This window comes from Danio rerio, chromosome 10 (assembly GCF_052040795.2).
Source record: "Danio rerio strain M-AB ecotype USA chromosome 10, GRCz13ab, whole genome shotgun sequence".
Classification (NCBI taxonomy): Eukaryota; Metazoa; Chordata; class Actinopteri; order Cypriniformes; family Danionidae; genus Danio; species Danio rerio.
Window position 1 is genome coordinate 38,812,834 of NC_141030.1, and position 16,956 is coordinate 38,829,789.

Genomic DNA, 16,956 nt, shown 5'->3' on the forward strand with positions numbered 1-16,956 from the left:
ACATTGCTTTCCTTATTGAGTGCTTATAAGATGGAGTTTAAGTAAAGTTTCTGGGGCATACTGACAGAAGAGTGGTTCTAAAGGTGGTGTGTCAAGCCCACTTACCTGTGTAGAGCACACTTCAAAAATGTGCAATATATTTTTCTAGAGATATGGTGTGATTGTAAGAATGTGTCTGGTGCAAGTGCTTGCTAAAGTGTCAGATAAAAGAGTGTGTTTTCTACAGGTGGTTTGTCAAGCCCACTCACCTGTGTGAGGCACACTCGGAGTTTGCATGTTTTGAGGTTTTCGTGGTGTGGTGGGGTGGTTCTGGTTTTGGGAGCTGGCATAATATTTCAGAGGGGGATGATTTGCTGGTTGAATGATTTGATTTGAGGGCAATAACAGCTTTTGGGAAAAGCTGTTAAGTAGTCTAGTCGAGCGGGTTCTAATAATTTCCTTCCCCATTTCAAGAGAGTTCAAGTTCATTTCAAGAAAAAATTATATATTTTTTTTCAATGATTATTTACTCAGCTCAGTGTTGTGCTAACGCTGTGTGCCATTCTTTCTTTTTTTTTAAAAAAAAGCAAAATAAAAAAAAAAGTGAAAAGTAAAAATGCTCTATAATAACTGTTGTCCATATATTGACAGTGAATAGCAATCTAGATCAAGCTTAAAAAAGGCACTAAATGATTCCAATATGACTCTGTGTATTCCAGTGTTCTGGAGGTATATAATAAGGATTGGTTGAAAACAAACTGAAATGTATGATATTATTTAACAAAATCATGCATAACTCAGTACCTCCAACACTTGCTAAGGACATTTTCTTAATATTTACAGCCTAAATGACTTAATGACTTTCTTTGCTTTAATTCTAATGCTTTGCTGTAAAATCATACAAAAATCTTGTCAGATTTTCCTTTTTATCTCTCAAGAAGCATTTGACTCGCAAAATCCTGGAGGGACAGATAAAATGCATGTAAATGACACTGTTAAGCCGCTGTCACACTATAGTTTAAGCATGTGAATTCTGTTGTACGGTGCCCACCCATTAAACAAGCGAGCAATTGCTCCATATTGTAAAAGAGTTCATGTTTTGATCTTTAACTGGTCTCAAGCAATCACGTGATGCGATTTCACAGGTCAGTTTACCAAGCTTGAACTTTCAAACGCAGCGAACTGCAAAACTTGCATTTCCGGTCTGACGCATGTGCATTTGAATAGAAGTCCATGGGGAGAAAAGTGCAGTGTGACAGCGGCTTTATCCTGCAAACACATAATTTTCCCTTTTGTTTGTATTTAATTCCGTTATATCACAGATGTCAAACTCCCAGAGGGCCACAGCTCTGCACAGTTTAGTTCCAACCCTAATTAAACACACCTGATCAAACTAATCGAGTCTTTCAGTCTTGTTTGAAACCTACAGGTAAGTGTGTTGAAGCAGAGCTGCAACTAAACTATGCAGAGCTGCGGCCTTCCAGGAGTTTGACACCCCTGCCTTAATTAATTTTTTTGAAATTGTTGTAGATTCTTTTTAGGTTTTAAGTTTTGCAATCACAAAGTAACATTCTCTGAATGTTGCAGGGTGGGTGCTTCTAAATAACCTAAAAATAACCATACAGCACATTCCCAATGGGTTATTTTTAGGTTGATATTTTTACAAGCTAAAAATAACCCTGCAGGAATGTTCCCTAAAGGTACATTTTAGGTTTGTTAGCTTGTTTTAGAAGCACGTAAAACACACATTTTCATAATTATAAGCTAACTCCAGTCTTGTTATTCTGCAAAATTTAGTGAATAGAATACAGCATTAAATAAAATGGAAGTACACTGTAAAAGTAAACAAGAATGAGAACAGAATGTAATTTATTGCGAGTTTAAAACTGTGAGTTTGTTTAATTTTTTTCCTGCAAGCCTCTGATATTCACACACTTCTCCAGTAACTTGTCTTGCACAAAGACACACTTGCGTACACTATATCCCACCTGTCACCAAATGTACCCTCATTCACTCATTTTCCTTCGGCTTAGTCCTTTATTCATTAGGGGTCGCCACAGAGGAATGAATCACCAACTACTCCAACATATGTTTTATGAAGCAGATGCCCTTCCAGCTGCAACCCAGTACTGGTAAACACACACAAACTTATAAAGAAAAAAAGCTACCTGCACTAGAACAACACGTTACAGCGTTACTAAATTCATTAAACTTTTTTTGGGATGAACTAACTAATCCTGACATAAATACTGTCACACTTTTTGTGAAATGTAAATGACATTTATTTTTGTATTTTATTAAAAAATAATAATAATAAATCAGTAAATAATAAAATTTTTAATATACATTTTTACTATTTCTAGTATTTTTTAATATTTTCTACTTAATGAATTTTGATATAGCTATATGTTTGAGGGAAATTTAATGTCAAACAATAAATCTAAATATAATTTATTATAATTATTATTATTATATGCTTTAATGTGCATATTAAATGAGCACATTCATTCATTCATTTTCCTTCAGCTTAGTCTCTTTATTCAACAGGGGTCGCCACAGCGGAATGAACCAACTATTCAAACATATATTTTACGCTGCGGATGGCCTTCCAGCTGCAACCCAGTACTGGGAAACACCCATACACTCTCACATTCAAACACAAACACTACGGTCTATTTTAAATCATCCAATTCGCCTACAGCACATGTCTTTGGACTTGTGGGGGAAACCGGAGCACCAAGAGGAAACCCATGCGAACACGGGGAGAACATGCAAACTCCACACAGAAATGCCAACTGACCCAGCCTGGGCTTGAACCAGCGACTTTCTTGTTGCGAGGCGACAGTGAAAACCACTAAGCCAAATGTGCAAGAGTTAAAGCAGAATTCTTTTCTCTTTTGTTGTATACAAAAGAGAAAAATACGAGAACAACATGTTACAGCATTACGAAAATAAATTAACTTATTTATGGATGAACTAACTAACCCTGGCTTAAATACTGTCACACCATGTTGTGGAATGTAAATGACTTTTATTTATGTGTTTTCCCCATGGGAGTGATCCAGCTGGACTTTATCTGGATAACTGGCAACACACCCAATTAATTAAAAAAGATCATAAAGAAATCACAGCCAGACACTTTTATAAAAACAACAAGGGAAGGTACTGAAACCTGTTGAACCTGTGCACACAGTTGAAGCTGACTCATATATATATATATACTCAATGGTTGTTTTAGCTATGATGGGCTAAATTTCCTTTATTTAATAAAGCTGGAGCATCCGAAACAGCTTTCAGATGCCATAAATAGCTTTATGAGGGCAGTATATTGATCTGACATCACTATAGATATGGGGTTGTGTAAACGTTTCTCTTGTGTACTTTGTTATTAAACAACTATCTCACTTTATTATTAACACAGCAGACATTTAGGTTAAAACTGGACATATAAAGGATATCACTATGAGTTTACAATCTGTTTGATTAGTTAACAACAGTAAAAAATGGCCAAAATATCTCTTAATCATCTACGTCAGGAAAGCAAAGACGGATATTACACAAACAGCTGGGCATTACAGTAGGTCTGGATTTTGCTTTATCACTTTATTATTTTAGTGAGTATTTTATTACTCATCGGACGTAAATGCTGATGGCAAACTGGCTATGTAGAGCTTTCCAGTAAATTCAGCAAGTGCTTAATTAAATCATTCTAGTGTACTGAAGAGTTAAATCAGAAAGTTAGTACAAATACACTTGGAAAAAGTAACATTTCTACATTTTTAGCTTGTATTTTCTACTTAAAAAAAGCTTTAAAAGATTGTAGGAAATCAATCAATAGTTTAAATATAGATCATTTTGTTTTGATAAATTAGTAAATAATTAAATTTTAATACATTTGATTCAAAATGCTAACTAACTTGTAAACTAACTTTAAGAAAGTGAAATAATATTAATAATCAATCAGAAAATAATACAATTTTAATTAAATTTTTCATGAAGCTAAATTTAGTTTAAAATGTAAAACAATAAATCTGAATTTAATTTAATTTCAATGTTTTCTATTTAATGACAATTTGCTTTAATATGGCAGAGGGGAAGCAAAACTTCCCCCCAAAAATAATAAAATTAATACAATAAAAATGAAATGCTTTAAATTCAATGAGTGATCCAATAATTACATTTCAGTCCACTTGTTGATGTTTTCTTTTTTTGTTGAAAAAAGGCTAGATTTAGGAAGGTTAAGGAAAAGACAAAACTCTCTGTGAATACGTTCATTTAAAATGAAACGATAAAGAATTAAATAATTAAAGTAATTACTAAATTATTTAATTTAAATATACACGTATCATTTTTCATTTAATTAAATGGCTACTCAAAATAAACAAATGTATAAAAGCCTTTAAATGAAGCCATCAATAAATAATAATAATATTCATTCATTTTCTTTTCAGCTTAGTCCCTTTATTAATCAGGGGTAGCCACAGTGGAATGAACCACCAACTTATCCATCATATGTTTTACACAGCGGATGCCCTTCCAGCTGCAACCCATCACTGGGAAACACCAATACATTCTCATTCTCATTCTCTCACTCTCTCTCTCTCTCACACACACACACACACACACACACACACACACACACACACACACACACACACACACACACATACACATACACACATACACACACACACACACACACACACGGAGAACTAAGCATATCCAGTTCACCTATACAACATGTGTGGGGGAAACCGGAGCATCTGAAGGAATTCAACGCCAACACGAGTAAAACATGCAAACTCCACACAGAAACAGAAATGCCAACTGACCCAGCCAGGGCTCGAACCAGCAACATTCTTGCTGTGAGGCGATTGTGCTACCCACTATGCTGCCCCATAATAATAATAATAATAAAATAAAGAAATAGTACATAATTTTACTTTACATTTATAGTGTAAAAAACATCTGTTAAAAAAGTCAATATAAACTAAAAAATGTTTAATTTTTTAACATTAGTGTTGCATTTTCTTCAGGAAAACAAATCTAGTTTTAACTACAGCTGAGGGGAGGAACAACTCAAAATAAATGCATAAATAAATGTATGTATTCAAACATAAAAACACAATAAATGACTATAAATGACTAAAATATATACATAAACAAATAAATAAATAAATATATTTTTAAATATCTTTTAAAAAAGTCTATATTAATATAATAAAAAAAAAACTTTTAATTTCTAACATTAGTTAATATTTTCTACAAAAGAAAACAATGAATGAGTACATAAATTATTAAACTCAATTATTACATTTAATGATAAAAAATGTATTTTTAACACACGATGTTGACATTTAAGCAATGCAAATCTCAACCCTGCCATGAAAAAAAAATTTCACCAAAATATCAAAACCCTTTCAATTTTGATAGTATGTAAAAATACTTAAAATGTCTGTCAGTGTTTTCAAGCAATTATATTTGATTTACTAAAGTCACACAAATGTCAATTTCATAACCAAGCTTTTTCCTCATAAATGCAAAGACGTAAAATAAAGTCAATAATGTTTGCTTTAAAGCAAACTCTTATCCTTTTGATTAGCATTATTTCATTTGGGTTTAGAGTTTAATGGGGTATATGCACAGCTAGTGTTGCTCCCATACCGATAAACTTCCGGTGAACAGTCAATGTGACTTTTTTCAATTTTATGCAGTTCCTTTTACAGCATCGATGTTTTAATATAATTAAAATACAATCAGTTAAGTAGACTTCATTCTTCATTTAGTTGTTCAAGCATAAAACAAGATGAAAAGCCATTAACACGCATGCACCGTCAGGGTCAGCAGGCAAGCGCAGAAACTCCATTGAAAATACTGGAATAAAATAAATGTTCATATTTTAAAGCCACGGGAAGAACAAATCTAATTTAATGTAGTGCTTCGAGTACATTCTGAGAGCCACTTTTTATTGTATATCAATCAGGCAGAGTAGATCATTGATTTTTTTATTAAATCAGACATTAAACAAGCCGATTTTGTAACGGCATACAATTCACCAGAAGCGCTTGACCCAGGTTACTAAAAAATTAAAAGTCTTTCAGCATACTTCTGCATATACCCCATTCACAGAATATCTACAAAGTATGTTGTAGACCAGGGGTGTCCAAACTCGGTCCAGAGTCCTGCATAGTTTAGCTCCAACTTGCTTCAAAACACCTGCCAGGAAGTTTCTAGCATATCTAGTAAGACCTTGGCTGTTTCTCAATATGCGTTCTTCAGCGGTCTTGCGTCCTCGTGTTCTCATGCAACGTCATCATCAGCTGCCTAAGTTCAGTTCCAATACACACGACCGCAAGTACGGAGGACGCGTGAAATTTCCCGGATGTGATCTTGATATCGAGGATGCACTGATGCAGACTTGAGCAACAAACACGCTCTGGAAGTCCCAGAAGTCATTGCGACTGGAGGTGGGAAGCGCAGCATTTTATTTAGATTTATTATTAAAGTTCCGAGATTTCACTTATTTACCTCAGGAGTTTCCCTAAATGAAACGGTGAAAGTAAACATCACCATGAACATCTTAATAAAGGAATAAATACATTAAGGGTGTTTGTTTACTAAAAATCTTATTAAAAAGTGTTTTATTTATATTGTGCAGAGTATATTTATAATGTTTTTATGCAAAGTATATATTTTGAAGGGGAAAAACAATAAATTGCTGTACGAACGCTGTAATGTTTAAATAATTTCCATTTAAAACGCGTGAAGGTCATGTGACCATCAGGAAGAATGCAGCATCCCATTTCTCAAAGGACGCGTTCTCTGTCCTCGCAGTCTCCTGAGTTCGTTCTTCCGAGGAAACTTGGCAAGACCGCTCTCCACAAGAACACAAGTCTGTTCTCTGCGTTCTTGGAATTGAGAAACAGCCCTTAATTAGCTGGTTCAGGTGTGTTTGGTTAGGGTTGGAGCTAAACTCTCCAGGACAGCGGCCCTTTAGGACCGAGTTTGGACACCCCTGTTGTAGACCATAAAATAGCTAGTATTTTTTCATCACATCTATAACGCATGTTTATTTAAAATCATTTAAAATATAAAAATGTTTGCAGATCTGATCCCATAACTCTGTGGTTAGTAGTTCTGGAAAATACGAACGGGTGTTTCAATATGTTAACAAAGACTTTCTCTGTGAATTTATGTTTTGAGTTTTTACCGCAAACATCACATCCATAATGCTGGAACTGCTCATTTCCTACTTATCGAAAACTAGCTTTAACTAGCAAAGAGACAAACATAACTCATAAAGTCTGATAGGAAACAGCGAAGCAGCTCCAGTTGGGATGGACAAATGGGAGGTAGGGAGTGTGAAGATTAACAGGGAGTGCAGAGGTAAATGTTTAAAACTACCCACTGCTCTGCCACCCTTTCAGCTCAACAAAAGCTGTTCTTTCTTTATTAAAAAAAAAAGCGCTGATCCGGTTGGACCAGTCGGGCAGCTCTGCTCAGCTCAGGCCTGATGGAGCACAGGAGGACAAAGCCTGCTTTTAAGTCTGTGCCGTGTTTAAATGGGGGAGGCGAATGAAAATTCTTGTACCTTCAGATGTCAAGTGCTGATAACCTGCCTCCAGGGTCACATCAAACAGCATTCGCAGGATTTCTAGCAGATTCTTTTAGTTTTTTCCTCCTCAGGCCTGATGACGAACAGTAACATCCGCATTTGAGTTGTGCAAGCGGACGTGCAAAATTACTGATGAATATCGCTCTTGATGTGACTGTGATAACTAGAGCTGATCAAATCTTCAGCACTGAAGATCAGCTTATGTATTCTTTAAATTCCCAAAATAAATCATGGTTTCCAGATAGATAGTAAGCAGCACTGCTTCATTATTTATAGGAGGACACTGCAAAAATGCTTTTCTTACATAGTTTTTGTCCTGTTTCTTGTCCAAATTAGGCATGGGACGATAACTGTTATCAAGGTATACCGCCGTTTGGAAAAGTCAAGGTTTTAAAACCGCCAAAACAATTATATTATTATGTAGGGTATATGAGAGATCTTTTAAAAATGCTTTTTAGGACAACAGTATCTCCAGCAGAAACGATATTTAAAATCTGTGTTTTAGAAACTAATGAAGACAGCAGAAGTCAAAGGTTCATTTGAATTATTCAGCCTGACATGTTTACTGCTCCAATATATTTCAAATGTTTCTTAACAACAAATATATTTTGTTCAAAAGGGGAAAAAAGTTCTTGTTTTTTACCCAGACATTTATAAAGCACATATTTTATTCTATCCAAGATTATCCAGAGTATATACAGGAATCAGAGAGTAAAATTCAAGGCCTTTTTTAAGACTCCATACATTTGAATACCTTATAACCACTTTAGGTTTCAACCGAAAACACTGGCGAGATTTTAACTTACAGTATATTTACTAAATATTAAATTTGTAAACTAATCCCAAACAACAATATTATTTATATACTGAATAAAAAAAAATTATTTAATCTAGCTCAGTGGTTCTCAAACTTTTCTCATCAAGTACCACCTCAGAAAAAAATTGTCTCTCCAAGTACCACCAAAATGAGCAGTATTGAAATACAGTAGCGTAGTAGGCCCAGTAAAGCAGCTACAACTCTGCACAGTTAAAAAAAACATGGCAGATAAACTCAGAAATATAGGCTAAATGTCATGTATGGCATATTATATACATAATTTTTTGATAAATTTTGAAATATATGTGGCATGTACATGACATATTTCATTTCTCCGCGTACCACTAGAAGGAAGCCCGCGTACCACTAGTGGTACATGTACCACAGTTTGAGAACCACTGATCTAGCTAATTCAGCAGGTTGGTGCCTATAGAATTGCAGAAATAATGGTGTTACCTTGATTACTGCAGTAAACAAAGCAGCGTTATGTCAAATCTAGCAGGATTTTAGTGATTTCATAAAATACACAGCATCCTGAAATTCACAAATTTAATTCAGCCAAACTTTTGCATACAACCATACATTATATTATAAAAAAATGATATAAAATTTAATACCTTGCAAAATAGCATTTAAGACTTTTTCATATTTTTTAAGGGCCTTAAATTTCTCTACATTGATTTATCAACCTTTAATACTTTTTAAGACCCCACGGACACCCTGTTATCATACTGTCAGAATCTTATAGCAGCTCATGCCTAGTCCAAATACTTAAAAATTCTTAAATCAAGAAGCATTTTCTAAACATGAAAAGAAAATTGATTTCAGAAAAAAAAAAAAATCAATCAATTCATAAGCGAGGGTTTCCTTGACATGAGCTAAATAATCTACAAATAAAGTAAAATATCTGGCAAGCAAAATAGTCAAATTTTTAACCCAAAATCTCTCTATTTTACATTTTGATATATTTTAACAGATTATGTATTTAGATTTATGTATTTAAAATGACACAATGAATGAACATATAAATGATTAAACTCAGTTATTACATCTATTTATATTGATGTTTATATCAGAACAATCCCATGCAAATGTCAACCTCGCCATGAAAAAAAATGTTTTCACCAAAATAGATAAACCCAAAAGTTTTTTTTCTGTTTTTTCTAAGAATTCTAAAATCAAGAAGCATTTTCTAAACAAAAAAAATCTAATTTTTTTAGTTTTTAAATAATCTTGAAACAAAATAAAATATCTGGTAAGAAAAATAATCTTATTTTAGAACCAAAACCTCATTATTTTACTTAGATTATTTTTGCATGTTTTAAGGAAAAGCTTGTTTGATTATATCTTTTCTTTTCTCTAAACAAAACTACAGAAAATACTTCTTGATTTAAGAACTTGTAGATAATTGGACTACAAACAAGAGAAAAACTCCATGCAAGAAAAGCATTTCATTTTTTGCAGTGTCATAGATGTTTCTTGAGCATTAAATCACGTTTTGTTTTCTGAAGGATCATGTGACACTGAAAACTGAATTAAAAGTCAGAGTTGCACTACATAAATGAATTAGATTTTAAAATACATGAAAATAGCAAATAGTTAGAATTAATTAATTCAATATTTCAGCATTAAGGGTCAGATAATGTATTTTTGTTTTCAATATAATTGCTATTTTCTTTCAGTCCTACATATCTAAGCTTATGTAGTCATATGGCCAGAGGTGTTTTAGAGACATACATAACAAAAAAAAACTGCTGAAAAGGACTGCATTCATGCACACCGGAGACTATTGAAATGTTTATCTACAAAGGAAATCATATCATACCATCAGACGTTTAATGATCGTATATAAAATTAAATTTCACAAAGACGGTTTCAGAAAGAGTCAGCATGATACTGCATCTGCTTGTTCAGTGGCTTGACTCGTGAGTCAGTGGGTTGATTAGTAAGACTTATATAAACAACTTGGGCCAGATCTGGTCATTAAAAATTATTTTACAGACGTTCAGTATGAAGTGCATTAAGGAAGACTGGAAATACAGGGTCATGAATTTCTTAGGGTAAATGTAGGTGCTCACAGAAGGCCTAATGTTAGTGTATGTGGATATAAATGTATAATTTAAAGTGGTTTATCCTAATAAATAAACAGAAATTTATATATTAATCAATGGTTTTAAGTACACAGTATTTTTCAGTACTGTAAACATTCTCTAAATACTTTCTAAATAACTTCTTATATTTAGCAAAGGGAACTAGAAAAGGTAAATAGAGCAAAAGTGGCAGCATATCATGTTTCATCTCAATTATCTATAATATTAAGGCATAACATTAAGATTAAATATTACTTATATTTACGCATTTGTGTGTGTGGGTCAAATAATAGTAAGCATATGAGATATGTACTGTGTATTGTGTATATGTATACAGCACACACACATTTATAGTTGTGTGTGCGTGCGTAGTTGTTTGTTTTGTGTAAATAATCTGATCAGCTTTTAATGATCGATAGGTAGCTCCATACTGCAAAATTTATCATGAATAAAATAAAATACAACAAAGCTAAAATAAAATCACTTTAAAGCTGTAATGCTATTTTACAAACAACACACACATGACCCTTCAAAAAAAACAAAAACAAAGACAAAGAGTCGTGTGTGTGTGTGTAACTGCAACATCTGTGCGCATACCAAAGCTCTGTCTAAGGTCTATGTATGGCAGGTTACCGGGAAACAAAGCTCACATACAGCCACTCCTTGTCATGTCAGGACAGAGTTAAAGTGGAAAACGGCTGTAGTGTAAAATGCAAGTCTTTCGTCAGAGTCTGATATTCAGGGTGTCTTAAAGTGTGTATTTTTGATGATAAGGTGGGGGGGCAGATTCATAGCTGGAGGCAGTACATTATCAGTACTTTCCTAACACAAAACACTGAATCTTTTAGCATGCCAGCATAACAAACAGTCTGAATGGAGAATATAGACTTAATATTGATGTAAAGTTGGTTCACACGTTCTGACTTTCACCTTCTTTCTTTGCAAATACTAAATAGGGAAATGATATTAGCGGCCAATGACTATCAACATTGCTCACAGTAGGTTAAATAGTGCTAATGCTGTTGTGAATTCATACTTAGATGCAATTTCACACCCAGTATTAAAAGTAAACAATATAGAGACCTTGTCACAAGTTGTGCTTGTAACAGTACGTCATTAAAATTAATCTGTGTTAGCATTTTTAAATTCAGCTTTGGTGTTTTATTGAACGGCAAAGTCGGAATGTGTGAATATAAAACCTCAATAGACTTAATTATTATCATTAAAATATACAGTGCTCAGCATAATTCAGTACAGCCCATTCTGAAAATGAATATTTTTATCCATTTCTCAGTGAATACAGGCAATGTATTTTGGTGCATTTAAACGAAACAGCTTTATTAAACAGATTTATTTATTAAAATAATACTTTAGTCATCAAACATGTTTAGAAAGTGAAAGATTATACAAATTAATGTAAGCAAAATAATGCAAAAATAACTACAAACTACAAAATTTTAACTTTTTTTTTTTTTACTCTTTTAGCTAGACGAGCCACTCTTATCAAATGGGAACAGGTACTTCCTCCATCACATGACATGTGGATCTGAAAAATCTTTGAGACTTGCGAAATTAAAATGTTTACTTGCAGGATCTCTCAAATCTTTTTACAAGACCTGGAACAATATTTTAGACTATATCAAAGGCTTACCCTGTTCAGTTGATATCAGTTCTAATATACAGTATTTAATTGGAAAGAGGATATATTGACGACTCAATGCAAACTTTTCAATATTTATTAATTTATTAAATAATTAATTTTACTGTTTTATTGCAGACTTGCTCATTTATTATTATTTTTGAAGAATATCTTTTAATTTTATTTTTCTCTTTCTATCAGAGGATATGTTTGTTTATAATTCATAAATGTTATATATTTTATTTTGGGGGGATAGTGGAAAAATAAGAAAACTAAGACAGTCTGTGATTTTTCCTATGTTGTATTCTATACTACGATGTATGGTCTTGTTAAACACCAATATTTGTTTTTAAAGTGCAAAAAAAAATTTAATTAAAATTTCAACTAATTTTTTATAATTTTTTGCTTCTCTTGATTTTTCCTCTTTTTTTTATTTGTATTGAATATTTTTTATATAACATATAAATTTGAGTGTACTAGTTTTTGGACCGTTATAGTAAGTTATTTAGTTAGATAACCTCCAGATTTGGCTTCAGTACTGACTAATCTAATGTATATGCACAACTATAATATTGTACAGCTTCCTATTAAAACTATGAATTTAAAAGATTTGTGAGGGCTGTACTTATACATGCTGAGCACTGTACATCTCATATGACACAAACAAAAGTCATTTTACACTTAAAATCCATGAAAAACACACTGAGGTAAAGTTGGTTTTATATTCGCACATTCTTTCAGTGATAACTTGCCCATATATTGTTTATTAAGCTATATACAGAATATTGGTTCTGAAATCTCATGCATGTATGACTTCAAACACAACATGGTAGCACAACATAGTACTTTGATAGTCTATATTTTAGAATTTGCAAACATTACTTAACTGTACTTATGTTCAGAAGGTGAAAGTCTGATTGTGGGAATATAAAACCAACTTTACCCCAAAGAAAAACACACCAACTCATGATTGTTTCAAAGCAAACTCTTATCTGCAGTACAGCATTAACACAAACAAACTTCACTTGCCCTTCACATGATTGTGTTTATCAAACACACACACACTTTAAACACACTTCTAGACGCTAAAAAGAAAGATATAATGAACTAAATGTACTCACTTGTCATCAGAATGAAGGCTGGGAGGGCATTTGATGGCCAGCCATGTTTTCCACTGCATGTGTCGTACTTTGTACACCTGTCCGAAGCCGCCGGAGCCAATCTTTTCCCAACTCCCAAACTCTGAAGCGTCAAAAGTTTTCAGAAGCCCCATAATCCCTGGGGAATTCTCTGGGACGTCCATTTTCCAAACTGTGAAGTAAGATCCTGTACGGTTCTGTTTTTCACATAAAATAAAAAAAGGTTTGTGTGTGTGAAAGACTAGCAGGTTGTGAACTGCTGTTCCTTGTTTTTTTCTTCTCCCTGTCTGTACTGAGAGCTTGTGTCTGTCTGGCTCTACCCCTCAGCTCAGGTAAGAGAAAGGAGGAGCCTAATGACATAACTTCCTGTGCCAAGAACACACCTACGCCTACACACACACACACACACACACACACAAAAGTAGCAGAATCAATTGCCTAATCTAGTCCTGACGACACTTATGTCTGTTTATATGCTAAAGGGCATCGCTGACACCCTGTTTATCCACTTTTTTCAACTCGACTACATCTAATACAGCGCCAGAAGTTACAAACATCTCAGCTTTCTGCTCACAAAGCCTGGGAATTATATTGGACGCGGTTATCCAAGCTTGTGGAATGCTGGTTTTCACCCAACACCTTTATAACCTGAGATCTCCATGATGTTCGGATAGTCTCTTAACCCCCCCTAAAGAAATACACAAGTTCTCTGGGATTACTCAACACTGTGCTGGTTTTGTGATATGGCTAAAAGAGTTGTTTGGAATGTTAACAACAACAAAGGCCAAAAAAACGAAGAGAAAAAAGGAAAATAGTCTTACATATTCAGGTTTATATTAGCCGGAGGTTCAAGTATGAATGAACACAATAGTTTAGTTGTAGCTTTAGGGTACCGTTTACTCATTTTACACTGATCTGACTGAGTTTACGTCTATTAGACCTTTAAAATAAATCACCACAGCGTTCTCAAGTCCACATAAGTGAGTCACGAATCACGATGAATAGTTTTTAGATCCATTATGACTCAGCAAATTATCATACATCTTAAATAAATGGCAAATCTTTCCTTCTAGGATTTTAAAAAGCTGAGCAGGTGTACTCATGGGAATGTTTGTGTTATTGTGATTGACATCTATGCGTCTAATTTATCAGCATTATCAAATATGGCTGAGCAACCAGTTGTGTGCAATCTTTTACACGTCTCGTGTTGAATGATTGATAGGTTATCATTTTTAGCAAGTAAAATGTCTATAAATGTCCACCTTGTGGCTCACGTGTCTTTTTGTTGTGGAATCTTAGTGATTATTATCAATTCAGTGTAAAAATAACATTGTTTTTTTGGAAACTGTAATGTTTCCTGAACTTAAGCAACTTAGCTTTACTATTAAATTATATTATTCATTTTCTTCCGGCTCAGTCCTTTAATTTATCAGGGGTCACCACAGTGGAATGAATTGCCAACTATTCCAGCATATGTTTTACACAGCGGATGCCCTTCCAGCCGCAACCCAGTACTGGGAAACACCCATACACACTCGCATTCACACACACACTCATACACTACGGTCAATTTTCATTCATTCATTCATTCATTCATTTTCAGCTTAATCCCTTTAATAATCAGGGATCGCCACAGAGGAATGAACCGCTAACTTATCCAGCATATGTTTCACACAACGGATGGCCTTCCAGCTGCAAACCATAACTGGGAAACACCCATACACTCTCGCATTCACACACACATACATGCATTATCAGTTTTCATTCATTAATTTTCTTTTCAGCTCAGTCACTTTGTTAATCAGGGGTTGCCACAGTGGAAAGAACCGCTAGCTTATCCAGCAACCATGTGTTTTACACAGCGGATGGCCTTCCAGCTGAAACCCAGAACTTGGAAACACCCATACACACTCACATTCACTCATACACTACTGAAAATTATGTTTACCCAATTCACCTATAGCGCATGTCTTTGGACTGTGGGGGAAACTGGAGAACCCGGAGGAAACCCACGCCAACATGGGGAGAACATACACACAGGAACGTCAACAGACCCAGCTGAGGCTTGAATCAGTGACCTTCTTGCTGTGAGGCAACAGTGCTAACCACTGAGCCACCATGTCACCTTTATATCATTAAAAAATAATTTATTACATTATATTATATTGTTTTAAGGAACAGCTAAATTTTAATCCTCATTAAATGTTTTACCCAAACAATAAAAGCTATGAAGATTTGATAATGAAATTGGTGCATCTAAATATCACCTTAAATTTAAACCACCTTAAACCTTAAACCACCATTTATTTTATGAAATTAGCCTATATTGTTATAAAAATCTAAATAATACAGTAGATTTTCATTTGTTTTGGCTATATGTAGAATTTCACTGATTTGTGGCTATATAAATTGCAACATCTGCATCAAATTGCATATTTGTGTGCTTTTATTATTATTATTAGAACCTTTATTTTACCGGGTAAAGCACAATGAGATTAAAAATCTCTTTTACAAGAGCGTCCTGACCAAGATTAGGCAGTATACAAATCGTGTTGGTTTAACAAACAAACAAAAACAAATAACAGGTAACATAATTTATCCATTAAAACGATAACAGTTACAGCTACAGGCCCATGCTTCAAACTCCAAATCATTTAAAATCTATTTAAAAGCATATAGTGAAACCAACTCTTTAAACTGCAACTTTGTCTGGAAGTTATTCAGAGCAAAAGGTGATGCACATTTAAGCTCTTTTCCCATTTCAGTATGCACCACTAGTACAGACAATAAAGAAACTTCCTGAAGGCTATAGCTAGAGACAGGTTTTTACAAATGTAAGTATGGAGATATGAGGGGAGTAAACCCAGAATAGATTTATAAACAAAGATATACAAATACTTGAGCCTTAGAGTGGACAAAGCAGACCATCCTACCTGAGTGTACAACACAAAATAATGAGTGAGGGATTTAGGATTTGTTATAAACCTCAGTGCACCATGGTAAACAGTGTCTAAAGCAATAAAATAGCAGAATATTTAAAAAATTGCAATATGAAGTAGTAGACGAACCACGTCTGAAAAATAGATTCATTTGAGGTTAAACATAAGCTGTGAAAGCTTGAGCTGCATTAATTTACAGTAAAATGATTTGATATTTTCTGCACTGTGAGTTAAAATGTAAAGTTAGTTGAATTTACTTGATTATTCGAGTAAATGTCCAATAATATACACTAATGTTTTGAGGAACAGCTATTTATTAATCAAGACCATGCTGATGGCCTTATTTACAACAAAAGTCATCACAAAACATACAATAGGCCTCAATTTGAAAATCCCATCAGGCCTACTTAAAGTCTAGCGAAACCGAAACTGCAAATGGCTGTTGTCTTGTCTTAAAGTGTATCTTAAAACAGGATTTCCCCCCCAAATCAAAGCAATTGTTCGATGAGTTTCAATTGAGTGTCTTCATCATTAGCAATTCAGATTTATATGAGGAGTGACAGCGATCGTCTGTGTGTTAAAGTCGAAATAAAATAAACATCAAGCGTACATAGCTTACACTGAAGACTTCTATAATAGCATATATGTATGTGTGTTTACCTCTAAGCACATATCTGAATCAGATAAACACGTTTGGCCCTCTTGAATAAAGGATGAGAGTTTTGTGTAAATGCGTCT

The 16,956-nt window shown here is 33.9% G+C and overlaps 1 protein-coding gene across 4 annotated transcripts in view; it reads right to left on the bottom strand.

The window, feature by feature from the left end:
* Nucleotides 1-16,956, bottom strand: part of ripk4 (receptor-interacting serine-threonine kinase 4) — a 39,406-nt gene that overhangs the window by 19,056 nt on the left and 3,394 nt on the right. For 2 of the 4 annotated variants that reach the window (XM_087269155.1, XM_087269154.2), the window contains exon 2: nt 13,262-13,476. In XM_087269155.1, the coding sequence (XP_087125281.1) occupies nt 13,262-13,443 (182 nt within the window). In that variant the 5' untranslated portion in view covers nt 13,444-13,476. 4 annotated transcript variants of the gene reach the window in all.